This window comes from Pseudorasbora parva, chromosome 15, assembly GCF_024679245.1.
Source record: "Pseudorasbora parva isolate DD20220531a chromosome 15, ASM2467924v1, whole genome shotgun sequence".
NCBI lineage: Eukaryota > Metazoa > Chordata > Actinopteri > Cypriniformes > Gobionidae > Pseudorasbora > Pseudorasbora parva.
Genome location: NC_090186.1, coordinates 36,804,339 through 36,831,765, shown reverse-complemented (window position 1 = coordinate 36,831,765; position 27,427 = coordinate 36,804,339). Strand labels below are relative to the sequence as shown.

The window sequence follows — 27,427 nt, the reverse complement described above, 5'->3', positions numbered from 1 at the left end:
CTCCTCAAAAGCATAAACAAATAATGTTCCATGAGCCGTTTGTGATGATGGTGGAGATTCTCAGCAGAAGAGTGATGAATACGGCCTGTTCAACATCATACATTATTTATCCTGTTTTTAAATAATAAACAGAATACTGTCAGTGTCTTAAAGGGATAGTTCACCCGAAAAAAGAAAAGTCCGTCATTATTTACTCACCCTCATTTTGTTCCCAACCTGTATGACTTTTTTTCCTTGCCATCAGAACAATGTGCTTTTACTGCATCCTGTTAAATAATAAACTACCTCTTCTGCCATCTAGTGGAGACTCTTATAATTGTCTTTTAGTACAAAGAACATCAGATCTGACGATCTGACATTTCAAGTTCAAAGGGTGAGGTCTTCCTCTCATTTAAAATGAAACTGGATGGGGATTAATACTGTGTGTCAAGCTTAAAAAAAGTAGTTTAGTTTCAAACTAAGAGCCACAAGGGTGTGCTAAGGGTTTATACAAAAGAATAAAGAGAATTAACAATAAAATATATATATTTTTTTAAATCAGGAGGATTATCTTATTCTACTTTAAACATTTTATTTATTTTTACCTTCAGAGATACAGAGTCAATAACTGAAAATGAATGTTCTCCTGGTAATGATTTTATTATACTAAACAAATATTTATGGTATAAAAGGGTCTGTATGCTTGACTTTGGTAAGGGGACTGGGCCATTAAAATGTTTGAAAAATCTTGGTTTATATGACTTGTGCAGAATGTGCACTATACAGTGTATCCTAAAAGTCTTTACAGCGCTTCACTTTTTCCACATTTTATGTTACAGCCTTATTCCAAAATTGATTAAAACAATTGATTAAAAACAATACCCCATAATGACAATGTCAAGGAGGTTGTTTTAATTTTTTGACAATTTATTAAAAGTACAACATTTTAAAAATCACATAGGTATTCACAGACTTTGCCATGACACTCAAAATTGAGCTCAGGTGCATCCTGTTTCCACTGATCATCCTTGAGACGTGTCTATACCTGACCTGTCTATAGTAGGTCCCACAGTTAACAGTGCATGTCAGGGCACAGACCTAGCCATGAAGTCCAAGGTATTGTCTGAAGACCTCTGAGGCAGTATTGTATCGAGGCACAGATCTGGGAAAGGGTACAGAAAAAGTTCTGCAGCATTGAAGGGCCCTTCATCACCTGGCCAATACCATACCTACATTTAAGCATGGTGGTGGCAGCATCATGCTGTGGGGATGTTTTTCAGTGGCAGACTAGTCTCCAGACTAGTCAGGATCGAGGGAAAGATGAATGCAGTAATACACGACATCCTTGATTAAAACCTGTTTGTTCCAGAGTGCTCTGGACCTCAGTCTAGGGTGAAGGTTCATCTCCCAACAGGTCAACAACCCTAAGCACATAGCCAAGATAACAAAGAAGTGGCTACGGGACAACTCTGTGAATGTCCTTGAGTGGCCCAGCCAGAGCCCAGACTTGAACCGATTGAACATCTCTGGAGAGGTCTGAAAATGGCTGTGCACCAATGGTCCCCATCTAACCTGATGGAGCTTGAGAGGTCCTACAAAGACGAATTGGAGAAACTCTCCTAAAAAAGTTGTTCTAAGCGTGTAGCATCACACTGAAAAAGACTTGAGGCTGTAATTGGTGCCAAAAGTGCTTCAACAAATTATTGATTAAAGGCTGTAAATACCTATGTATATGTGATTTATTATTTATTTATTTATTTTATACATTTGCAAAGATTTCAAACAATCTTTATTCACGTTGTCATTATGGGGTATTGTTTGTAGAATTGAGGGGGGAAATTCTTCTCAACCCAAGCTCTCAAATCTGCCGTTGGTTCTGGCATGTTATATGATCAGGTGACATATAGCGAGATTTGAGAGCTACAGAGAAGATTACTAGTGGGAAAACTACTTAAAGTTACCATGAAACCAATAATTAAACCATAATTCTTTTTTTAATGGAATATTGCAGTGTTTTATGAATTATTTATCCATGCACATCATTAAAAATGAATGTGGCCTTGCTTGTAATCTGTGATTAAAATAGCCCCCTCTTGCAGTGGCATCTCTTTTCTGATGAAGTGTTTACTGGCACGAGGGCGGGACAACCTGTCACTCACATGACATCACAGTAATAGCAAACCACAACCATTTAATCAATTCCTGATGGACAAAATCTAGTCCCGTCCTACTTTTTTTTCCTTCTTGTTCTTGTTCAAGAAGCGGTTTAATTTCATCACAATAAGGAAGAAAATACCAAATCTTCGCAATGCCATAAGATAATTTTATGTGAGAAACTAATTCTTTGTATAAATAATTTTTATTATATATATATATATATATATATATATATATATGAAGGATGCAATACTACTCTATAGGTACCCCCCCCCCCCCCTTTAAGTTAGTAAGTTCATAAAACTCAAACCAATGAAACAATTCAGATTTGAGAACTCAAAAGAAAAAGAAAGTTCTAAATATTCATAAAAGTGAATTAGTTTGAATTAATTTGTTTATTTTGAGTTGGTTCTACTCACACCAATTCATTATTTTGACTGTTAGGGTTGACAGTGGAGAGTATACAGTTAACCACCATCTACTTTCCTTGTGAATTTCTTTTGAATTTGCTTAATGTGGGACACTAATGTCGCTCCTTGTGTTTGAATTGCTTTGAATGAAGACATCTGCTTAAAAAGCAAAAATTCATGTACCGCATTTACCTTTGCACAGATGATGGCGAACAGGGCGGAGAGGGCTCATCCTCGGCCGACCCACCTAAAGAAACCACAGGGGAGACGAAGACAGAGGGGTCGTAACTCGACACCAACACCGCAGTGATCGGACCTCCTGAGAGACTCACGCATGACCTGCCTCTACTCTTGGCCCACTGACCAAACAACTGTTACACTCTGTGCTATGCAACATCAAGACCACCTATGATTGGCATTCAGGCATGGGTCAGCAGGAAACAGCTCATTCCTATTAGAGGAAGTCATGTTTTTCAAATAGCTACGATTGGACATTTCCACGTCAATGACTTTGACTTCTTTTCCCAAAGACTCTCTGTCATGATTTTCTTAACGACCGGCTGTTTTGTGTGTCTTATGAAAACAGATGTGACCTGCTTTCCCATTTTAAATGAACATTTTGATTAGTTTTCAGACTTTCCATAATGGCATTTTCTCTGAATGTTGACATGTAGTGGCAAAAATGTCTCTTTTTGCACAAAAAAAGTAAATACATTCCATTTGGTGATGTAAGTAAAGTTTTTTATCTTACAATATCCATCCGTCCTTGTACATCTTCTGTGTTTTGTATTGTAAAGATATGCATTGTTAACATTCTAGCCAGAGGGTAAGAAACAGTGCTGAATAACACGGAATATGATATTTTCTTCTTGTAAATACAGAATTGTACATTATATTTGCTAGTTTTGTTTAAAAGCCTTCCTCTGTGTGCTGTCAGTGTTGCCCTGCGTGAGCTGGAATTGGATTGTTAGCTGTCTGGTGTATCGCCGCGAACATCTGTGTCATTCGGACGTCATCTTAAGTGCTTGCCTCAGATATTTCTTTACTGTTGTCAATGGCAAAGGAAAAATATGATTGTGGAGACGTGTTGTTCTTCCTCCCTTTCATCATGCTTCCGTCAGAGAGTTGCGTTTTAGTTGGTTTTATTTGTATTTATTTTTTTACCTGCCCATAAATCTTGTGTTATTTTGTCTGTTGTAAGCATATGAAATGCCATTATGCTATGTTTAAAAATGTCAATAAATCCCGTGCTTAGTTTTAATAGTTTTATTTTTTGGGACCAGCAGAGGACACCAAAGGTATCTTTTATAATGTGTGGGCACAAAATAATAAACCATATCCTATTAGAAAATATGAATAATAATAGGCCTAATATCATTACAAAACAAGTTTAAAAACAAGAAATATCTAATATTTGTGCAATATGTACTTTTTTATTTATTTATTTTTTAACTGAACTAAAAAAGCATTTGATGTCATCTATAAAACTAGCATTGTAAGTGTAAACTTTTGAAAATAAATATATCAATATTTATCTAGAATATAATGCATATGCCTTTATTTAGGTTATACAAACTTTTACAAACCCTACAGTCAATCAAACGGTTCACTTTCGACCAACAGCCAATAGGAATGCTGACTCCTCCCACTCCTGTTTAATCATTTTCATGCAGTTGAAAAAAAACTATTTAAGATCCTTTGCAAAGGGAAAATGCATCTACATTTTCTACTGAGCATTAATATAAAGTTTAGTGTTGCTTATTGATCAGAAAAGATTGGTTTTGAAAATGGTAGATGCTTTCTGTGGCACATGGAAACTGGTCGACAGTGAGAACTTTGATGAGTATTTGAAAGCTCTAGGTAAGTTTTATGATAATAACAATAATATTGATAATAATAATATAGTTTATTATATCTGATCGTTTTTATTTGTATGGTTTCGTTTGTTAACATAGGTTAATGTAAAAACTTGCATAACCTAACAATGAGCAATATACTTTAAAGCCTTTAACTTTGTTAATGTTAGTTAATAAAAATGCTATCAGTGCATTAATGTAGGCAGATACAATTTTTCATTTTAAAATGTGCAGTAGGCTAAACGTTGAGATTAACATTAACTAAGATGTATTTTTTCATTATTAGTTTGTTAATTAATGTAGTTTACTAATGTTAACAAATGAAACCTTATTGTAAAGTGTTACCATCATTAAAAAAATGATAAGCCTGGTTTTATTGTGCACATTTCAATGAATGTGATTCCTTCTAGGTGTTGGGTTTGCAATAAGACAAGTTGGAAATGTGACTAAACCGACCGTCATCATCTCGAAAGAGGGGGATAAAGTGGTCCAAAAAACACAGAGTACTTTTAAGAATGCTGAGATCTCATTCACACTGGGTGAGGAGTTTGATGAGATCACCGCAGATGACCGACACTGTAAAGTAGGTTCGGGGAAAAAATCTCTTTAATAACATGGTATAATGGGAACTGTTACAACTGGGAACAATTTCAGAGGAGATGTGTTCTGTCTGAAGCTTTCTGTCTGAGATGAATGAACACTAATGTGTTATCTTTACCAGTCCACGGTGGTAATGGATGGAGACCAGCTTGTTCATGTTCAGAAGTGGGATGGAAAAGAGACCACCTTTGTCCGGGAGATCAAGGATGGGAAGATGGTGATGGTAAGGCTCACATATACTCAATGTTCTCAACTTTTGCTATTTACTAGGCTATATTCATAAACTGATATGTGATGTTGATAATTTGCACTATATTGCAATTTTTGCTTATTTCAATTTTGTTTCAGAAACTCACCCTTGGTGACGTGGTGGCTGTGCGTACCTATGAAAAAGCATAATTTTTATGGGAATATTATCAGGATTTGTTCTTCTTCACTGGGCAGCGACAGATGTGATGTGCTTTATATGCTTCATTGAAAGCACAACTTGCACTTCATTCCTTCAAATTTTATCTATGAAAGAACGGACTACAAATATTTTTGATCATTGTAAAAAAAATATATCTTTCAGTCAATATGAATCATTTAATAAATAGCCAGTAAAAAAATAATGACTTGTGTGTTCATTCATAAGATTAATGTAGGCTACCTAAGATGGCTGACAAAAAAAGTGAATTCAGTAATGTGAGGTTTGGGAAATGTTTTATAGTTTTACCACGTCCCCTCACATCTCGGTCATGTGGTGGCTGTGCGCATCTATGAAAAAGCATAGATTTGGGGAATATTAACAGGATTTGTTCCTCTTAGGCAGTGACAGATATGGCATGCTTTGATGTTTTACTGAAAGCACAACCTGCACTTCATTCCTTTAAATCCCTTTTAGTCAATACAAATCATTTAATCAATAAACAGTCAAAAATTTTGACTTGTGTGTTATTCATAAACCTAAGATGGCTGACAAAAGTGAATTCAGTACTTATGTCAGGTTCAGGAAATGTATTTTGTAATTTTACCTTTGTAGGCCTAATTGTAATATTAACACCTCCCCTCACCCCTCAATGTGGTCACGTGGTGGCTGTGCACGCCTATGAAAAATAATACATTTTGGGAATATGATCAGGATTTGTTCTTCTTCACTGGACTTCACTTCCTTGCACTTTTGCACAGATGTAAAAATGGACAAATATTTTTGATAATTAAAATAAAGAATGCAGTTCAATCTGTCTTAATTATTTAATAAATAACCAGTCAAAAATACCCTTATGAAAAATAACCACAGTTTAATTATAGTAAAAGTGTAATAACCATGTTTTTTTGGCTAATTGATTACCATTTAGCCTATATAACCACAAAAACCATGGTTAAACTAGCAAAACAATGGTTATTTTGTGGATACCATGGTTACCATGTTTTTATTTTTATTTTTTATTTGTAGTAAAACCATGGTTCATTTTCGTAAGGGCATGAATCGTGTGTTCATTCATCTGATTAATGTAGCCTATATTAAGATGGCTGACAAAAGTTAATTCAGCCGTCAGGTTCGGGAAAGTTGTTTTGTAATTTTACAATGTAATCGTAATTTTACAATATAATTGTAATTTTAACACATTTCCGATTCGATTTAAGAATATAATAAGGATTTGTTTGTTCTTCTTCACATGGGTAGCAAATATGACATATTTTGGTGCTTTATTGAAAGCACAACTTGCACTTCGTTCCTGAAGATCTATGAAAGAATGGACTACAAAACATTGACTTTTAAAAATCCCATTCAGTCAGTATGAATCATTTAATAAATAAGCAGATTAGCCTAAAGTATAGCCTAGCCTATATCAGAGGGCTGATGACAAAAAGTCAATGTCAGGAAAGTTGTTTTGTACATTTTACAATGTACAATTTCTGTTGAACAAAACAATATTCTATTTTTTATAAGCGTTTACCTTTATGCAAATATATAGCCCTAGGTAAGGCGATGGCCAATCGGTGATGACCAATCAGTGCGCGTGACCGCAGAAGGTTGCGCAAACAAAATGTCACGTGAGAGCCGCTGTTTTTCCTGTTTTGGTTTACTCTAGAAGGGTTTAAGAATATATAAAACAGCCACGCGCAGGAATGAATTTACTTTTTCTATTATTTGTGTTTGGTAATGTTTTTTACCAGCAGGTTTCTGCTGCGCCGGTTAATAATGTCTTCAAACACCTGCAGAGCACATGTAAGTGTTTCAGACGCTGTCTCCTCCTGAAGCTGGCGTTATGCATTAGTTTGCATTAGTTTGCTCTGTGGCGCGCACACTTTACATATGTTTTGGCTTTTGCTGGTGTGTTAATGGTGGTTTAACGGACATACCTTGTCATTTCTTGTGCAGAATCATATTCTTGTATATTTAGCTGTTGAGGTTGTCCATGTTTGCAGTGTGTTCTGTTTGGAACGTTGATAGTAGAATCTCCTCGCACCTTACATGTATTCAGTATCCTGTGTTCACGACAGTCGGTGTTGCATCTTGTGATACTGTTGGTACAGCACTAAAAGTATTATGTAAAGATCAATAAGGTGTCTAAACACTCTTTTTTTAAATGACAGTCATTTAGTGATTTAGTTAATGATTTAGTCAGGTTAGTTCATTTCAAAGTACACTAATTACAGGAAATGCATCTAAAAATATGACTTAAATTAATTTTAAAAAGCATAGCTGAGCAATAAATGTGCGATTGTGCCAAAATTAGATTTTCCTTGATTTATTAAAAAATTAAAAGTTAATTTATATTTAACTTAAATATAGAATTAGGCTGATGCACTATTTTTTTTTCCTGCCACAATATTATGAGCACACACACACACACACACACACACACACACACACACATATATATATATAATTTTAACTAGGAGAGATCATGCAAAATGCTATTGCTATGTTATTTTATTATTTAGTGTTTTGCCGAATTAAGATATTTCACATAAAAATAAATAAATAAATAAAATAAAATAAAATTCAGGCAAGTCAATAAGTTTATGAACCGTTGATTCTTAATACTTTGTGAAAACTTTTGAAAAATAATAAAAAATAATATATATATATATATATATATATATATATATATATATATATATATATATATATATATATATCTCATCAACTGCAAGATGCTATCCTATCAATATGGGCCAACATTTCCAAAGAATGCTTTTAGCACCTTGTTGAATCAATGCCATGTAGATGGTGTGTGTATGTATATGTATGTATGTATGTATGTATATATATATATACATTTAGTAAATTTAGTACTGCCCTTCAGAAACAACAGAATATATTTACTTGTTTTCCAGAAGACAAATTAAGCGCAATTTACCTTGATCTTCAAATTCAATACTTTTTCACCCCTTATACATCTTATATATATTTTATTTTGTTACAATTATTCACAGATTCTGCAAGCAAGCGGTTTATTTTGTTATACACACAAATTATCATCTGTTGCAAAGATTTTTAAAATAGTTTATTACATTTAAATTATATAAACCTTATCCGTCCAGTTGTCTCTAAACAAAAAATCTATATTATTATTATGCTGGAAAACAAAAATGGTCAAATAAAATTAATGGATAGAAGTTCAACGGTATCTACAATGGGTCAAAAAAGAAACAAGATTCTTTTTGAAATATTTGCATAAGGAATTTAAGAATTAATTAAGAAGAATAGATTTATTTCAGTGCTCTTTGAAAACATGCCAAGCTTTAGCATTGGGCCTGATTTGTTGTGAAATTGCTTCTGAATGACCTCAAAATATTTGACACACAGTGCCAGTATTTAAGGTGAGTTTTTTGCATATTTGTCAAATGGCTTTTAACTTAAGCATTTTAAATTACAGCTAAATTCTGGCATATCTCAGACCTGCACTTGGATCCAACCTACCATGTCACAGAAGACCACACCAAAGTGTGTTTTTCCTCCAAGGGTGTTCCTGCATTGGACCCAGGGGTGTTTGGAGATTTCCTGTGTGACTCTCCATACCAGCTCATTCTCTCAGCGTTCAGTTACATGAAACAAGTGGACCTGCAGCCTGAGTTCATTATATGGACGGGGTATGAAGCAATTTATTTTTTTTGTCTTGTATCTGTTCTGTGTAACCAAATATTGGGCATCATTTTTCTACTTGAGAGTGAGAGATCAAATTTGAGAGCTAATGAACACATGGTTTTAGTCTTCAATCCTTCTCATTAACTTTTATTTAAATGTTGTGCCCCTCACTGCAGAGACAGCCCACCACACGTCCCTAAAGATGAGCTTTCCACTGATGTAGTGATCAATGTTATTGCCAATATGACTCACACCATACGTCAGTTCTTCCCACAGCTGCCAGTTTACCCTGCCCTGGGCAACCACGACTACTGGCCACAGGTATTTAAAATCCGAGGGCAACTAGTGCTCTAGGAGTTATAGCCAAGGCAACAATGCTGGGTCGAATAAAGGACAGACATTTTAGGTTGTTTGAATGGAATATTTGCATACTGCTTGCTGAAAAGAATACACTGAAAATGATACATTGTACGGCCAAAGAAAAAGTGACTGTTTAGAACAGTCCTTCTAACCCTACTTGATGGAGTGTTTGGCTTTTCATTTCTTAAACAATCATATAGAAATACACATCATCGCCAAATTGGCCATATTCCAGGATGACAATGTCAAGATTCATCAGGCTCTAACTGCGAAAGAATGGTTGGGAGGGAGAATGAATAATCATTTTCACACATGAATTGGCCCCTCTGAGTCCAGACCTTAAATCCATTGAAAGTCTTTGGGATGTGCTGGAGGAGACTTCAGAGAGTGCTGGACTCTTAATACAAACTATTGAGCAACAATTGATGCACCTCTTTATAGAAATAAATGTTGTGATGTTCCATTACATTTAGGGTTAGAAGAACTGTTGCTAAACATATAACATGCTAGAAACAAAATAATCACTGTAATAATTATCCAATCATAGACCCTTAAGCATTTGCCTATTTAAATCCAAACAGTGACTTTTTTTCTTTTTTTTGGCAGGCTACAATTATGTGACCAAAAACAAAAAACTAAAAAACTTTTAAACATTGCCATCACTTTATTGGGGGCATTGAGTGGCATCCAGTTTAGCATTTTTAATTTATTTTTACATTATCAAGAAAAGATGTTAAATTCAGTATTAATATTACCATTAGTTCCTTTATGAAAATGGAAATGGTGAGTGCATTGCGGTATTTGAAGCAGTGTACTCTGCTGTGTACGGCTCAGTTTTGCACAGTATGCTTTCTGCATACTGTTGAAATATTAATACTATACTCTTAGGAAAAAAGGTTCAGGGGTGGTCTATAGAATCATAGAGTTCTTGACTGAAACACTGTATGCCAAAACTATTCTTAGAAATGCCTTAAATGATTGCATAATACTTTCATGTTTAACAGGGGGGTTTTTCTAGTGATAAATTATGTTTATTAGCTGTTCAATTAATTAAATATAATTAATTAAAAATTAATCAAATTATTTCAATAAAACTAAATCCTTAAAATTAGCCATTTAGGTTAACTATATGAAGCGCCCGACAGAACCTTTTAAAGTTATGCAGTTTTTTTTCCCCATCTTAGGATCAGTTGCCAACGTCTGCAAATGCAATTTACGATGCTGTAGCCAAACTTTGGTCTCCGTGGTTGAACCCAGCAGCTGTAGCTACTTTGCAAAAAGGTAATTGCTGATAAGGAAGACATGAATGAAAACATTTAAACTGCTAGATTATTTGAGATAATGGATGCTAATTGGATGATACAAAGTTTAAGCCCTTCTAAAATACTTGGATGCATATGACAGTATGATGCAAAATCCTTGATCAGCTAGCCTCTGTAACTTATGTCTAGGACTATTTATACAAGGAGAATGTATATGGTGCTCTGTGGAAATGCTATATGCAGTATATTGCCAAAAGTATTGGGACACCCCTCCAAATCATTGAGTTCCAATCACTTCCAAGACAACAGATGTATAGAATCAAGCACCTAGGCATGCAGATGCTTCTACAAACATTTGTGAAAAAATGGGTCGCTCTCAGTAGCTCAGTGAATTCAAGTGTGTACCGTGATTGCCACTTGTGCAATAAGTCGATTTGTGAAGTGTCTTCACTACTAAATATTGAAAGCTCAACTCTTATTGGTATTATAACAAAGTGGAAGCAATTGGGAACAACAGCAACTCAGCCACGAAGTAGTAGGTCACATAAAATTGCAGAGAAAATCGGGGTCAGCGCATGCTGAGGCTACACAATGCATAAAAGTCGGCAACTTTCTGCAGAGTCGATAGGTACAGATCTCCAAACTTTGTGTGGCCTTCAGATTAGCTCAAGAAAAGCGTGAAGAGAGCTTAATGGAAAGGGTTTCCATGGCTGAGCAGCTGCATCCAAGTCTTACATCACTAAGTGCGATGCAAAGCATCAGAGGCAGTGGTGTAAAGCACGCCACCACTGGGCTCTAGAGCAGAGATGTGTTCTCTGGAGTGACGAATCACGCTACTCTCTGTCTGGCAATCCGATGAACGAGTCTAGGTTTGGCGGTTGCCAGGAATACGGTATTTGCCTGACTACAAGTGTAAAGTTTGGTGGAGGGGCGATTATAGTATGTTTTTTTTTTTTTTTTTTTTTTTTTTTTTTTTTTTTTTTTTAGGGGTTGGGCTTGGTCCCTTAGTTCCAGTGAAAGGAACTCTTAATGCTTCAGCATACCAAGATATTTTGTACAATTTCATGCTCCCAACTTTGTGGGAACAGTTCGGGGATGTCCCCGTCCTTTTCCAACATGAGTGCGCACCAGTGCACAAAGCAAGGTTAATAAAGACATGTATGATTGAGTTTGGTGTGGAGGAACTTGACTGGCCTGATCCACACCAATAGACCACCTTTAGGATGAATTAGAGCAAAGACTGTGAGCCAGGCCTTCTCGTCCAACATCAGTGCTTGACCTCGCAAATATGCTTTTAGAAGAATGGTCAAAAATTCCCATAATCACACTCCTAAACCTTGTGAAAATTATTCCCAGAAGAGTTGAAGCTGTTTTTGCTGCAAAGGGAGGGCCAACACCATATCAAACGCTACGGATTAATGTGTATGTAAAGGCAGCTGTCCCAAAACTTTTGGTAATATAGTTTATTTTATATAAATATATAACCCTTGATATTATTTCACTATGTTACTGTGGTGCATTATGCCTAACAGTGCATTTTAGCTGTGACAATATACTGAGGTAATACTGCATATATCACTTGTTTGCATGAAGGTGGCTATTACGCTCTTTTGATCAAACCCGGACTCCGTCTGGTGAGTCTCAACACTAACCTGTACTACAGTCCTAATGAAGTGACCGTAAATATGTCTGACCCTGCTGGGCAGTTCCAGTGGCTGCAGGAAACGCTTGAGCTTTCAAGGAAAAACATGGAGAAGGTGAGTGAATATATCTCTGATTTTACAAGAATTTTAATTTTAGAAAGAGCCCTCTGCACTGATCATACGAGGCCATTTTGTCATAAGGCTGTGAATTAAGAGTTGCATAGTGGTATGTCCATGTAAAATGACATCAGCAGTGTGCGAGTGACTGCTGACCTTAATTTCACTGTCATCTGTTCCTTTGAGGTCTATGTAATTGCTCACGTCCCCATCGGTTACCTACCCTTTGCTATAAATACAACAGCCATCCGAGAAAGCTTCAATGAACAACTGGTCAAAATATTTCGCAACTACAGTGATGTCGTTCAGGGTCAATTCTACGGTCACACTCATCGAGACAGCATAATGGTTATGCTTGATCACAAAGGTAACATAACCCGCCTCAGTACATGAATATTTTTAATAACAAGTTCAAATGATTTTTTTTAACGTAATTACAGTTGAATGGTATTCAGATTAAGCTGTTTGAAAAATAAAAACTTTGTGAATGAATGCATCGTGGTATGCAGTTACATGCACTGCTGTATATAGCTCAGTTTGGATACACTGAGGTTACAGATCATCGACTGATTTATATTTGTTCAAGGGAATCCTGTGAACTCTATATTTGTCACACCTGCTGTTACACCTATCAAAAGTCTATGGGAGCCATTTTCAAACAATCCTGGCCTCCGTGCATATCTGTACCACCCTGAGAATTATGGTTTACTGGTAAGTCACCACCTACTAGTAAGTTTAAGCAGTGATTTATTTTTCTCATAATTGTAATCCTAATTATTAGTACATACTTATAATTATTAGTATTGAAGTAGAGTTTATAAAGGCCCGTTCATACCAGGAACCATGACTATAAAGACAACTAGCGACAACTATATTGGTGTCCACTAGCCTGACAAGCCGAACCCACATCAAAATCTTGGGTCCGGGAACACACCATTGGCAGAGCTCAATCTGAGAGGCGGGATAGACGGTTTTCTTACAAATTCCCTTTGCACGCATAATGCTACAACCAACCAGGGTTCCCATACAACCACATTACTCACCGCTTAACTACCATAGCACGATGCATCGTTGAAGAAATCAACTAGCTAGTCACGACTGTTACCCGAAACCGTATTGTCGTAAATCTGTCGTTCAACCACGTTGGTTAATGATGTCACACAGGTGGTGGAGTAATAACTGCTTTTTATTAGTTATTTTGAGATCAAATTCATGCTAGATTTTTTTTGCTTTAATTTATGGACATGGCTCCTGAGGACTAACTCTTATTTTTCTCACATATTTTGCTTTATTTTCAGATTCAGTCATAGGCTCGTTCTTGCATAGTAGAGCACTTCCGCACATGCACACTCTTCAAAAACGGTGCTTTCAATCTCTTGACAAATTTAAGACATACATTACCTTTTTATGTATTCAAAATAAAATATATAGATTGTACTAAATATCAGCTTGTTTATTTTGCTCAAGATAAGTAGATAAGTATTTATTAAGTCCACACGTCATGCAAACAAGAAACTGTGCTTCTAACCACAGGTCAAGAGCTGTCGTTGCAACCGTGCAAGTTTGCGACGCTGTTTGCGAATGTTTGTTGGAACGATGGTTTCGGGAAACACCGACTGGTTGAACTATGTTGATAACAATGGAACTTGCGACCAAAGTTGGCTAACGATGCTTTTGGGAAAGGCACCCCAGAGCAATGACGAAGGTGACGCTGAGCTAGTTGATAGATTAACGTTTGATGTATCCAGTCTGCAAAACTTTAAGAGTGACTTCAGTGCCGTTCTTTTCTCAAAGAAAAGCTTAACTCAAAGTCTTCCTTAGTCACGGCCAAAGCCGTTTCGAAAGACCGCCGTTCACCTTGGTGTATATGACATTCTTCTTTCAGACTAACTCGATCGGATATAAATAAAAAAAGTTTAAAGCTAATCCAAGCATTATAATGGCAGTGAAGAAAGTCAGATGTTTGAGGAAAAAGTCGCAATTACTTTTTTATATTTTATTTTGAGGCAGAAAAAAGCACCTTTGCTTGTGTTAAAATATCTTTTTAGTTCTGATATTTTGAGTTGTTTAAAGCCAAATGTTAATGTAAATAAACAACTTAATTCTAAAAAAATGGGGGAAATGTTTTTTTTGTGTGTGAGGTCATTCCTGCACGACCAACGTGTCTCTTCTTAAAGCAGTTCCTGTTTCTGAATGATTAATGGTAGTGTCAGTTTTAATTACATGGTGTGTTTTAATCAAGGTGTCAGCTCAAAGCGTGGGTCTTCCATTGCATCTCTTGTAATAATCATTCTCTCTTTTTCCCCCCCTCAAGGATATTTGGCAGTTCTATTTAAATCTCACTGAAGCAAACCTGGAACAAAGGTCAGGGTGGAAGCTGGAATACATTATGACTGAGGCTTTTGATATCAAAGACATTCAGCCCCACAACTTGCATCAACTTGCTCTTAGGTTCGAGCAGCCACAGAGCAAAGCCTTTGAAAAGTATTTTAACCATTTTATGGTGAGCTACAACTTAAACATCACATGCGAGGGTTCCTGCAAAATGTTACAGGTGTGTGCTGTGCACTTTTTGGACCGAGAGACCTACTCGCAGTGTATTGCGAGTACCGGGAGACAGAAAGATTGAGCGGATGTTACAGGTCTGGAGTAGATACTTTATTTTACTTCAAACTCTCTAAAAATGTTTCATTAAAAAAAAATCAGGGAACTTTTTAATTTTAATAATAATAATAAAAAGGTCAACCTCAGGACATGTTTCACTTCACCCAAAAAACAAAAGGGTGGGGAAAAGCAATTCCAAATTTATGTAAGGGAAAATAAGCCTAATTTGGACTATTCAGTACTTCTTCTTTTTTTTTTTTTTTTCATTTATTTTAATTTACAGTCATGACCATTTAACCATAATCATTCTCAAATCATCTTAAATGCTTGGACGCATTATATTATTATTATTATTAGTAGTAGTAGTATTGGTAAATGTCATTATTTTTAATGGTATCTTTGCTGTAATATAGTAAAAATGTTATTTAAATAATTAATAATTTAATAATTAATGGTGATTCAGTTCTTATTTTAAGCAAAATATAATGTATTAATTCTGATTCATTTTGGAGTGAAACATTACATAGTTTTTGAGATTTATTTGTGAAAACTGATACAGATTCTTAGGCATTATAAATAAATTTGTATAATTGTAATTTATTTTTTAATTGAATCATAGTGACTAAATAATTACACATCCTTTTCTAGAGTCTTTTAATAAAACTTTTTTTACTTTAAATATGCAGCTACAAATAAAAGAGAAGAGTGGTCCAATCAAATAAAAATATTTTTCTGTGTAGCGAAAAGTAGCCATAGTCTTCCTTGCACAATAAATATAATTTTGCAAGCTATTTATTGTTTTTGTCCTCCTTTTGTCCTAATTCTGATTTAGAAAATTAGTTATAACTTGTCAATTTTTACTACACCACACTAGTCTCCTGTTAACCTTTTAAACCGAAAACCTTGCGTAAAATCCAGTCCAAGCCTCAATCCCTATACCCCACTCAGAGGGGCCCCATTCACACTCAGACCCCTCGCAGAGCTACTGTCTGCTCACTGCCTCCACTGAGGTTCTCTAGTTCATTTGTCTGGACCCCTCCTCATGTGGTCACTGGCATTCAAGTACTTCGCTGCCTTTGATGACTCACAATGGCTCACAATGGTTTGTGGAAAGGATTGTGGAGCCAGAAAATTGACACTGAGATAAAGGGGGCGCCGTGGTGACTCTGGCAGGTTGTTTTAATGACTGGCTAAGATGCCCTAATCAGTGTTCATCAGTGGTCTGCCAATCGTGTTCTTCAGAGTTCCCCATAGAGACTCATCTGTAAAAGGGATGGGTCAATATTTGCCCTGCTGCACTGGCGACACTAAAGGAGAGATGGCTTTCTTTCTTTAAGGGCGGGCCACACAGGGCTGTACCGAGGGGGGCCAGAGTTTGTCAGGCACATAAATCTCAGAGAGCTTTGTCTCCCCTCTTGGATTGGTGAGCAGATGTTATCCTGCAACAGAGTATTTCAAATGCTAGGTTTAGTTCGGTCCATAATTAGTTTTGATTCGTGAAAAAATAATATGCTAATGGCAGGGTTAAGAAGAGGCGTTAAGAATACTGCCTTAAAAGTGAGCAAGATAAAGGGGACTATAGTAAGAAAAATCTCACTAGAAAGATACAAAGTAAACGTATACAATTCTGGAAAGTATGTATATGGCATGAAAGGAGAAAAACATTTAGAAATTAAATAATTAGAATGTTCTGTAGATGCAATCCATTTTTTGCTTATTTTTACTCTCTGAAATTTTTTGGGGACCCTTTAAAACCTTCTGGAGGACCCCTGGGTAGTTTGAAAACCCCTGACCTAGAGAGTATTTCAAATGCTGGGTTCAGTTCTGTCCACAAGTTTTGTTCTGTTTTCGTGAAAAAAAAAAAAAAAAAAAAAAATACAGTTGGTACGGAAAGTATTTAGATCCCCTTAAATGTTTCACTCTCTGTTATATTTGTTATATGGCAGCCATTTTATAAAATCATTTAAGTTTATTTTTTGCTCATTAATATACACCCAGTACCACATATTGACAACAACAAAAAAATTAAAAAAGAAAAACTGAAATATCACATGGTCCTAGCTATTCAGACCCTTGGCTGTGGCACTCATATTTAACTCAGGTGCTGTCCATTTCTTCTGATCTTCCTTGAGATGGTTCTACACATTCATTTGAGTCCAGCTGTGTTTGATTTTACTGGACTTGATTAGGAAAGCCACACACCTGTCTATATAAGACCTTACAACTCACAGTGCATGTCAGAGCAAATGAAAATCATGAGGCCAAAAGAACTGCCGGAAGACCTCAGAGACAAAATTGTGAGTGTGGCGTGATGAGACGTCATTCTCGGCCAGCAGATTCGTCTGAAACTCGTGGCTCTTCGGTTGCGGAGCCACACGCAAATTTACGAAATTTGATGTGCACATGCATAAAGCCAAGTAAAATGGGGTCTTGCGCACTTCGCGACGACGTCATTTTTGCCGCGCGCACCCTCATGCTCGAGCGAACGCGTTGTGAATAAACAAGGCTTAAAGTTACACTGAAGTTTGATAAAGGCAAGTTAATTCTTCAGTTCAATCTTTGTGTGCTAAAAAGACACATTAGTTCCTGTAGAGATAGCAACACCATGTCATGTCATTATTTTAGATGAAAATGGTCTTAGAACGACAATATTATCGTTTATCGCAATAATTTCTTGGCCAATTTATCGTCCAGTAAAATTTGTTATCTTGAGAGGCCTAGAGGTAAAGAATAACCCAAAGATCACTGTGGCTGAGCTCCAGAGATTCAGTCGGGAGATGGGAGAAAGTTATAGAAAGTGAACCTCCACCAGTTGGGGCTTTATGGCAGAGTGGTCCGATGGAAGCCACTACTAAGTACAAGACACAATAACGTTTGCTATAAAAAAAAACACCTGAAGCACTCCAAGATGGTAAGAAATAAGATTCTCTGGTCTGATGAGACCAAAATATAACTGTTAGGCTTTAATTCTAGTGGTATGTGTGGAGAAAAATATTACACGTGCAATACAGTCCCAAGACCCCAAAACAGTGAAGCATAGTGGCGGCAGCATCATGCTGTGGGTGTGTTTTACAGCTGCTTGGACAGGACGACTAGTTGCAATCAAGGGAAAGATGAATGTGGCCAAGTACAGGGATAAAACCTTCTCCAGAGTGCTCAAAACCTCAGACTGGGCTGAAGGTTCACCTTCCAACAAGACAATGACCATAAGTGCAAAACTAAAAACAACAACAACAACAAAAACTATTGTAGTGGGGTTGTTGCATAGCCTGCAGCGTATTTCAAATATTGGGTTTAGTTTTGTCCATAGGTATTTTTGTGTGTGTTTTGTTTTGTTTTGCTAAAAGTTGAACTAAAGTTACTGGGGGGTTTTGTGTTCAGAAAAAAAACTTTATTAACACAGTTATAAACAACATGTATATAAGGTAGAAACTAATGTCAGACATTTTGTAAAATTACCCTTATATTACATAAAAATGTAGCTGTTTGGGAATCATCCCAGAATGCATTGCTTACTACAAATCTCTTTTTTAACGTCAAATGTCCTTTGTTGTAAACATATGAGACCCCAGGGTCTAATCAAAACAGATTACGCTCTGGCCGATTAGCTAGTTATTGCTGTCACATATATTCAGCTCGGCTGGCAGTCCTGTGTCTACTTTAAAAGTTAAAGAGCTGTAACAGGGAAGGTCAATGCTAGAGACCGGCATGGGTCAAGTCCGCACTGATTACAGGGCCTCATTATGCTTGAGCAAACCCTCATCAGAGCCTGTTCGGTCCTCAAACTACTGCTTTGATGGGCATGTTTAACCTACTGCACTATTTAAGCTGTGGATTACTGTCGTGATTGTGTAACCATGGCAGCCCCCGGGGAATTGGAATTCATGGAATATACTGGTTAATTTTATGAGCTGAGGCAGCGGCAGCATGAACGTTTGGGATTACATACCAGTTGATTAAGTTCAGGACAGAAATTATTACAAAGCCCTTGACCCGATTTTATGTATCTTAGATCTACTGCCCTGTGTGTTTTGTCTATTTCTTTTATATATTTAAGTTACAGGGTTTAGGAAAGTAATAATTTAAACTAGTATGTATTTGAATATTGTACTAGGTCTAGTTCTGCAGGCATGACACCACCCTAGCGCAAACGAGGAAAACCCAATCGTTTTTTGTTTTTTTCAATTGGCCTTTGAATGATTACAAAATTTATAATCTCTGCATGTAACCAATAAGTTTAGGATTCTTACCCTTTTTGTTTCGTCATGATAATCTTCACAAATTATCACAATTACTATGAATTTTAAATCTTAAGTACAATCGGCAGAAATAAAAGGCTAAACGTAGGCAAATAAATAAACAACACCACAGTTGCTTGACCAACTCTTGTAGTCTTTAAAAAAAAACTTTTTCCCTGGATTTTGAGTTGGTATACACTGTAAACCCAAAGGTGGAACCATAAAAAAAAAAAAAAAAAAAAAAAAAATGAGGTAGTCAGTTATATATAATTTATCATGTTAAGTAATTGAAAGTTAATAAGTTTAAGCTGAATGAGTATGATGATAACTTTTAGATAATATGATAAAGGCCTGTCTGTTCTCAAACCCAGCTCATGCTCCACTCATCACCATGATGGTACACCCCTGGAAAAAAGACCTGCCACATAACAGAAACTCTTCTAGCTGTAAACCCTAACACTTAAAATAATTCATTGGTTTGAGTAGAGCCAACTCAAATTAAACATTGGTTTCATTTAAAGAACTTTTATAAATATTTAGAACTTTTGTGTTCTTTTGAGTTCTCAAAACTGACACATTTTAAGTAATCTGAAATGTTTCATTGTGTTGAGTTTTATGAACTTGTTTCTTTTCGTTTAGACTAACTTAAATTATACCCAAACTGGGCTGGATTTCTATTTCCCAGCATGCTTTTGCCATGACACTCAAAAGGGACAGTAAATGCCAAAATTAAGTTTTTTTGTTTTTGTTTTTTTGTGCAAGGTTAAGTGGGAGATTGTTCAAAACAAATTTAACAAATCAGATTACTTAAAGCTGTAGCAACGTTTTTTGGTTAAACATTATCTACAATCATTTTTTGAGCAAGTACATAACCAGCCCGTGTTAAAAAATATCTCCTTAGCTCTTTAATAATGTGTTCTAATTTGAATGTAGCTTTCTACTGGAAGTTCAAGCATGCCACCGTTCGTCATTGCGTCACGTTTGCATACATGAAGGAGTCTAACTAGTAGACTATCGCATGTGAGGATTCTGCAGGTGGCGGATCATTTATAACCATTTCTCACAGCAGCTGGAATAATTAAATGTATTATGATTGCAAATTGAAATCCACAAAGGTCCAAAAGACAATCATCAGTGACATCTGGAGATTCCCCCACAGTAAAAAGCAAAAGATTAGATTGTAGAGAAATGAATATCTACAGGTGACGCTAATACTCGTAGTCACCCAATGCTGATGTTGTTAATATTAACAATTTGAGAACAAATTATAACAATAGTAATTTGCACGATTTGATGTAATATGAACTAAGCAATCATTAGATTTAGTCACTTTTGGTAGTGCGATTTATTGTAATGCTTTTTTCTCAGTTGCTCAGAACAAAATTACCAGACATTTTCCACACCAGTGGAATGACAGCCTTCTCAACATACACATACTCCTCAAAACATTAGATTAAATTTTTTAACATTAGAGTTTACCGGTTCAGCTGATGTTGAATGTCCCTGACAACCTGTAGTCTCATTTAACCACTTGTTAACTGCCTTATTGCCTTTTGCCTATAGCCTCAATAATGTATTACTGGGCATTGGAACTGGAAGTGGTAAAATGCTATCTCATTCCCAGGATTTGGCCTAAAAAAATCTCTGCTCCACACACTCTGTTCACTTACACTGTACTAAAAGTACGTATTTTGCTAGATGTGTCTCAGTTTGCATACGTATATGTTTTGATAGTGTGTAAATGGCTAGATACTACAGATTTTTGAGTGACATTCCTTTAGCTTTAAGGGATAGTTCACCCAAAAAGTTAACATTCGGTCATCTATAACTTACCCTCAAGTTCCTGTATGTAGAACCTGTATGAATTTCTTTCTTCTGCTCAACACAATGGAAGAATGTTTGTAACCAAGCAGATCTCGGCAGCCATTGACTATATCAGTGCTTTAACATGTCAAGACTGTGCTTTAATCACATTTTTAACACTCATTTTAGTACCCAAGGACAGATGTCTTGTATTAATAATTGGCATCATCTAACATCGAAACAAAACAGAAACGTATATTTCTGAATAGCTTGTTTCTCCAGTAAAAAGTATGTAGCTGTTCATAACAAATATATCAATAAATTATAGTACACTTCATAGGTAAAAAAAAAAAAATTGCTAACTTGTCTTAACCACACATTATTAGTCAGGACATTAACAACATTCAAGCAAATGCCCTATAAAAAGCCATTGCTGTCTTAGAAGAATGTCAACTACAGAATAACGTTTTTGGCAGAATATGGGAAGTTGATGAATCACAAGGAAACACGAGTTGCATGGTGATGCTCCAGAGCGTTGTCTTAGAAAATCTGTTGAGGAATATATAAAAAATGCTTCTCTAGCACAGTGAAGCATGGAGGAAGAGGAAGAGGTGTCATGATGTGGGGAACCTTTTAGCTGCTGGTCTTGGTTAGCCACTTCACTGTGAAAGATCATTTAATGCTTTGGAGCACAGGAGAATGTTGCAGAATGGCTGGCTTCAAACAAATGAAAAGTTGTTATCCAAAGAGGAATGGTCAGATCTCTTTTTCAACAAGACAATGCTCCTTCACAGATTACAGTGACAACCAAGAATTAGTTCAAGAAGTCCATCAGCCTCTTGTTTTGGCCTTGTCAGAGTCCAGATTTAAACCATATAGATTATTTGGTCTCAATAAGATCAAATGAGCTGAGATGCATTACCACATGGCTTAAATGTTTAAAACAAAAATAAAGGGCATGGCTATTCCGTGCTAAGTTACTTTGTATTTGTGCAATTCTTGCAAGTTATTGCCTGTGCATTGTGATTAAAATGGTTAAGACCATAAAACAACAACAACAAAAAAAAACACATTTGCAATTTTTGGCCTAACCGTTTCTTTTTCTCATTTTTTGCTCAGGAGTGTATGGTTTGCCATTGGCAATGTTTCTGAGGGCTCTTGGCAGTAAATAATGACAAAAGTGTTCTTTTTGTGGTTTTAAGATGTGACTTATTGTGTGTGCACTCTCAGCACTGAATGCCGTAACTTCCACTTTCCTTTGTAGCTCTTATAGCTCTTTTGTCTGGTGCAATGCAGAAGTTTGCATTCAGAGTCACTCAGAATGGCTCCGAGATCTGACACCATTTCAGTGATTGTTCAAACCCACAAACATAAGTCCTGGGAAAAGTTACTTTCTGTTTGAAAGCTGAGGAACAGTAAACGGACTGTAGCTTCCCTTTGTGGCATGCATTGTCTCACTTACCATGATCATGTGCTTATAAAGGCTCTGCTGTGAAGGACAACCGATTGATTGAACTGAAAATGCATTGCTTGCTGGATCAGGATTAGTAGGCACTCTTGTGTTATTTCATGTTTAGACATTGATGGGCCTATGAGAATTTGACACTATGTAAATAATGTAAGTGTAATTTATATAAAAGTAGAATAATTTATATAATCTAAACGCGTTTTATGTGTAAATAGTGTTTTCTATTTTAATAGATTTTAAAAAGGCTATTTATTTCTGACATTTTCAGTAGTCACATGATCTCACATGATATTTCAGAAATCATACCCTGATTTGCTGTGCAAGAAAAAGCAACAAAGCAGCATATTAGGATAAAGTATCATGTGACACTGAAGACATGACATGCAGCTAAAAAAAAAAAATGTTAAAAATAATATATATACTCTTTTAGTAACTGTAAGTGTTTTGATTTGTTTTAGTTTTAAAATTATTATATTTCTCTTTGTATTTTTTTATCAATATGATACAATCCTATTCAATTCAATGTGATAAGCGATTAGCTCAAATGTATTCTTAAAGGTGCACTATGTAGGATTTTTGCAGTAAAGTATCCAAAAACCCAAAGTGTTATATATTTTGTTCAGTTCAGTTCTTACAATATCCCACATGTTTCCAGCTATTTGTAAATTGTTACAATATTGCTATTTTAACCAAGGACCCAGGAAGTCTGAGGGAGTCGCCTGTCAAATGCTTCATATCTGCGTTACCCTCGGTTTTATTCTGTAGAAACGCTTAACTCTTAGCAGTGTGAACAAGTTTCACAGCAGCCGCTGAGTGAACGCACAGAGTAACGTCATAACATCATTTTAATGTATCTAATACGATAAACAGAGCTGTGTTACCTCATAATCATGACCGGAAAAGCAGAAATAGTGCTTTTTGCCCTTTTATCCCTCCAGCGGCCTTGTTCAGCTCCCTCAACACTCGGTCCTGCTCTGCTTCATACTACAGTAACGTTAATAATCGCATCCATGACCATGATTTCTGCGTCCTATCCCGATTATTTTCCACCGGCTGTGAGGTGAAGACCACATGTCCCGAGATTCTGTGCTCAAACTTGGCGTCATCAAACTACGCCTTTGTTTTGAATAAGCGCCTTCTAGCGGAAGGAAAAGCTACATAGTGCAGTTTTAAAGTAGGCCTAATTAAAGTACTTTATTAATATAAAGTAGTCAGATTATATTACATTAAATGTTTAATGTAATGGATTATATTACTAAAACATTTTTCATGTAATTTGGAATCAGCGACGGACTATAATCTACCCAGCAAATCCAGTCACTTTGTTATAGTTGACCTGTTTAACTGCTCCTTAATGCAAACATCTAATCAGCCAATCACATGGCAGCAACTCAATGCATTTAGATATGTAGACATGGGCAGGACGATCTGCTGACGTTCAAACTGAGCATCAGATAGGGGAAGAAAGTTGATTTAAGTGACTTTGAACATGTTTTTTTTTTTTTTTTTTTTTGCTGACAGACGGGCTAATCTGAGTATTTCAGAAACTGCTGATCTGCTGGAATGTTTACACGCAGCCATCTCTAGGGTTTACAGAGAATTGTCCAAAAAAGAGAACATATTCAGTGGGCGGCAGTTCTGTGGGTGAAAATGCCTTGTTGATGCAAGGGGCCAGACTGGTTCCAGCTGATAGAAAGGCAACAGTTACAAATAACTACTCGTTACAACCGAGGTCTGCAGAAGAGCGTCTCTGAACATGTTGAACCTTGAAGCAGATGAGCTACAGCAGCAGAAGACACACCAAAATTGCACAATAGAAGATTAGAACATGTTGCTTTGTCTGATGAGTTTTAATTTCTGCCGCAACATTCAGATGGTAGGGTCAAAATTTGACGTAAAAAACATTGATCCGTCCTGCCCTGTATAAATGGTTCAGGCTGGTGGTGGTGTAATGACGTGGAGGATCTTTTCTTGGCACATTCTGGCCCCCTTAATACATCATTTAAATGCCACAACCTACTGGAGTATTATTATTAACCATGTCCATCCCTTTATGACCACAGTGTTCCCATCCTCTGATGGCTACTTCCAGCAGGATAACGCATCATGTCTCAAAGCTCAGATCATCTCAAACTGGTTTTTTCAACGTGACAATGAGTTCCCTACTCAAACGGCTTCCACAGTCACCAGATCTCAACCCAATAGAGCAGCTTTGGGATGTGCTGGAATTGCAGATTTACATCATGGATGTGCAGACGATAAATCTGCAATGTGTGACGCTATCATGTCAATATGGACCAAAATCTCTGAGAAATGTTTCCAGCACATTGTTGAATCTATGCCAAGAAGAATTAAGGCAGTTTTGAAGGCAAAAGGGCATCCAACCCGGTACAAGGAAGGTGTACTTAATAAAGTGGCCAGTGAGTGTGTATAAATTATAATATAAATATCTGGTCTCATTATAGTTTATAGTTCACAATAGTCCAATTCTCAACAAAAAATGTTTTGCCTCAATAAACATCTAATTACTCCTTATTAATAGTTAGTAAGGTAGTTGTTAAATGATATAATAAGGTCATGCTGAATATGCCATTAATATGTGCTTTATAAGTACTAATAAACCAGCCAATATCATAGTAATATGCATGCTAATAAGGAACTAGCTAATAATGAGAATTGTGCCCTAAAGTATTGCCTAATATATTTTAGAATAATTTAGGTGATTTTACACATTTGAAGGCATTTCTCATAAAATCATGTGATATTCTTCCATCTGAATTGATATATATATATAAAAAAATGGATTTATGAAAACATTATAGATATAATTTAGGTTGCTAGGGTATTGCTATGAAGTTTCTATAGATTTTTTGTGTAGTTGTTAGTTCCTGGCTGTGTGGTACCACTAATAGTACGAAGGGCAATGATCCACGCGCAGTGTAATTTTGGGAAAAACCTTAATGATTGTGTAATTCCCTTACAAAACGAGGGTTTTAGGAAGAGGGAGGGGAGACTTCCTTTAATGAAAGCAGGGAAGCACACCCAACTGCGGCTTTCCTTTGGTTTCATGCTTGAGTGGCATTTCTTCCCTTATTAATCCATATGAAGGCATCAGTAGGGTTTCAAACTTTATTGAATCCTAAGCTGACTGTTCTCATGTCTTTGTGAGGCAAGAACAGGCCATCGTCTCTACAGCCAATGGCCTTTCACTTTGGGTGTGACATCAGTCTCAATCGATGCCCATGCAAGACTCACCCTGATGTTATGCTTTTGACTGCAGAAAGGAATTATGGCAAAGAATGGAACTGCAACAAAGTCTTCATTAGACCTTCAGAGATGGCGCCTAGAAATACAATGTGCAAAAAGGAATCTGTCTGACATGGAATGTAGCTTTTAAAGGTGCCCTAGAATGAGTTAAAACAATATCTTAAATTGTTCTCTGATATCTAGGGTGTGTGGCTTATTTAAGGGCAAAAATTGTCCAGATACAGTTTTACAGGTCCATTTACAACCCTATAAATTGTCCCTAGGATGTAACGCTCTGTTTTTGCCTTATTTGGAAGAGTCATGAATATTAATGCCGAGCTCTGCTCTGATTGGCTTATTTCAGCAACTCACAGCACACAGCAGTTCAGCTGTTCAGCAAAGCGGCTCGTGAATCCTGACCGTCCTGACAGAACACAGACCGACTGAATGACACTTTAAGCAGAACATCTCAAATGGAGATTGATAAAATACAGCATACTTGATTATTGGTGTTTTCAGCGCGCGCGAGAGAGAGAGAGAGCGTGCATATGGTTGCCAGATTGTATATGTTTAGGTAAAACACTGGATAGTATATGTGTTCTTTTCACACAAAAGCTCTGATTGGGGGATTTAAATTACTAAAATCTGGCAACCACAAGCACAAACGCTCTTCTTTCCCCGTGACAAAACCAAAACCAGTATACTATCCAGTGTTTTGGTTATAAATGGTACTATACTATTGTTACTGTACTAGCATCTTGTGTTATCTAGACAATGCTGTCTCTCTAAGAAACTTTCAGTTTAAACAGAAATTGTTTAAACAGTCAATAAGTGGATGAATCACTACTTACTGCTAACAGAAATAGTCGTAATTGCCCCTTTCTTCAGTTTAAGACGCTGAGCGAAGCTTGCTTGAAATGGGCCGGGCAAATTAACGATTTTTTATTAAATTGTTGCGGTATCCGATTATAATAAACATCAACCATGACTGTTGACATTTTTTATCTGTGGGAAGGGTATGAAAAGTCCTCACGTCCCCTGCACAGCCTGGAACATAACATTTGTGTCCATGAGAGCTGCCGTTTTCGCTATCCTCGAGTGTCGCTTGTTTACCTGCAGTCCTGTTGATTCGGCTCCGTCAGTTCTGCCTGACAATGGGCACGTTCGGACAGATGCAAATATACAAACATATTGGGGGTGTACATATTAATTATCCCAGCGATTGCGTCACAGTTGGTGTTATGGTGAAAATCACTTATTTTTCCGTGGGTTTTTTCATGCACAAGATTTACATAAAAAGAAGGAGGCAATGGTGTTTGAGACTGAACTCTTATTATTTCACTATGGCAAGGTTAATTACATTTTTTATTCTAGGGCACCTTTAAGGAATGTTGAAATGTTGGAAGTAATTGTGTAGTTTGAATGAATTTTGAATATAAAGCATGCAGTAGGTATTAAACAAATTTTTTTTTGTTCTAATATAAAACAGTGGTTTTCAACTGATGGGTTGCAAATCCAAAATTTGATCCATTCCCACATCTTTGGTTGTTGACGTCAAAAGTGTTGTGCGTAACAGGTTGTGACTTTGCCACAATGTTGTGCACAA

The 27,427-nt window shown here is 36.4% G+C and overlaps 3 protein-coding genes across 3 annotated transcripts in view; all 3 read left to right on the top strand.

Annotated features, from left to right (window-relative positions):
- The window catches only part of pkib (protein kinase (cAMP-dependent, catalytic) inhibitor beta), a 47,499-nt gene extending 43,692 nt beyond the window's left edge, over nucleotides 1-3,807 (top strand). Inside the window, exon 3 of the mRNA XM_067418681.1 lies at nucleotides 2,749-3,807. Within this exon, the coding sequence (XP_067274782.1) occupies nucleotides 2,749-2,834 (86 nt within the window). The 3' untranslated portion in view covers nucleotides 2,835-3,807. The remainder of the gene's footprint in view (nucleotides 1-2,748) is intronic.
- Nucleotides 3,808-4,258: 451 nt separating this feature from the next.
- Nucleotides 4,259-5,625, top strand: fabp7b (fatty acid binding protein 7, brain, b). The gene is made up of 4 exons (XM_067418680.1): nucleotides 4,259-4,406; nucleotides 4,813-4,985; nucleotides 5,124-5,225; nucleotides 5,351-5,625. Exons 1-4 carry the CDS (start codon nucleotides 4,334-4,336, stop codon nucleotides 5,399-5,401), a joined length of 399 nt encoding a protein of 132 aa, XP_067274781.1. The 5' UTR covers nucleotides 4,259-4,333; the 3' UTR covers nucleotides 5,402-5,625.
- A 1,393-nt stretch (nucleotides 5,626-7,018) lies between these two features.
- Nucleotides 7,019-15,857, top strand: smpdl3a (sphingomyelin phosphodiesterase acid like 3A). Its single transcript, XM_067418679.1, has 8 exons — nucleotides 7,019-7,214; nucleotides 8,872-9,085; nucleotides 9,257-9,401; nucleotides 10,625-10,721; nucleotides 12,296-12,459; nucleotides 12,649-12,829; nucleotides 13,049-13,173; nucleotides 14,777-15,857. Exons 1-8 carry the CDS (start codon nucleotides 7,115-7,117, stop codon nucleotides 15,089-15,091), a joined length of 1,341 nt encoding a protein of 446 aa, XP_067274780.1. The 5' UTR covers nucleotides 7,019-7,114; the 3' UTR covers nucleotides 15,092-15,857.
- The last annotated feature ends 11,570 nt before the right edge of the window (nucleotides 15,858-27,427 follow it).

Coding starts and splice junctions, on each gene's coding strand:
- fabp7b (XM_067418680.1), top strand. CDS start 4,334: ATGGTAGATGCTTTCTGTGGCACATGGAAACTGGTCGACAGTGAGAAC. Junction 4,407..4,812: donor TGAGTATTTGAAAGCTCTAG/GTAAGTTTTATG, acceptor GATTCCTTCTAG/GTGTTGGGTTTGCAATAAGA. Junction 5,226..5,350: donor AGGATGGGAAGATGGTGATG/GTAAGGCTCACA, acceptor ATTTTGTTTCAG/AAACTCACCCTTGGTGACGT.
- smpdl3a (XM_067418679.1), top strand. CDS start 7,115: ATGAATTTACTTTTTCTATTATTTGTGTTTGGTAATGTTTTTTACCAG. Junction 10,722..12,295: donor TGTAGCTACTTTGCAAAAAG/GTAATTGCTGAT, acceptor GTTTGCATGAAG/GTGGCTATTACGCTCTTTTG. Junction 13,174..14,776: donor CTGAGAATTATGGTTTACTG/GTAAGTCACCAC, acceptor CCCCCCCTCAAG/GATATTTGGCAGTTCTATTT.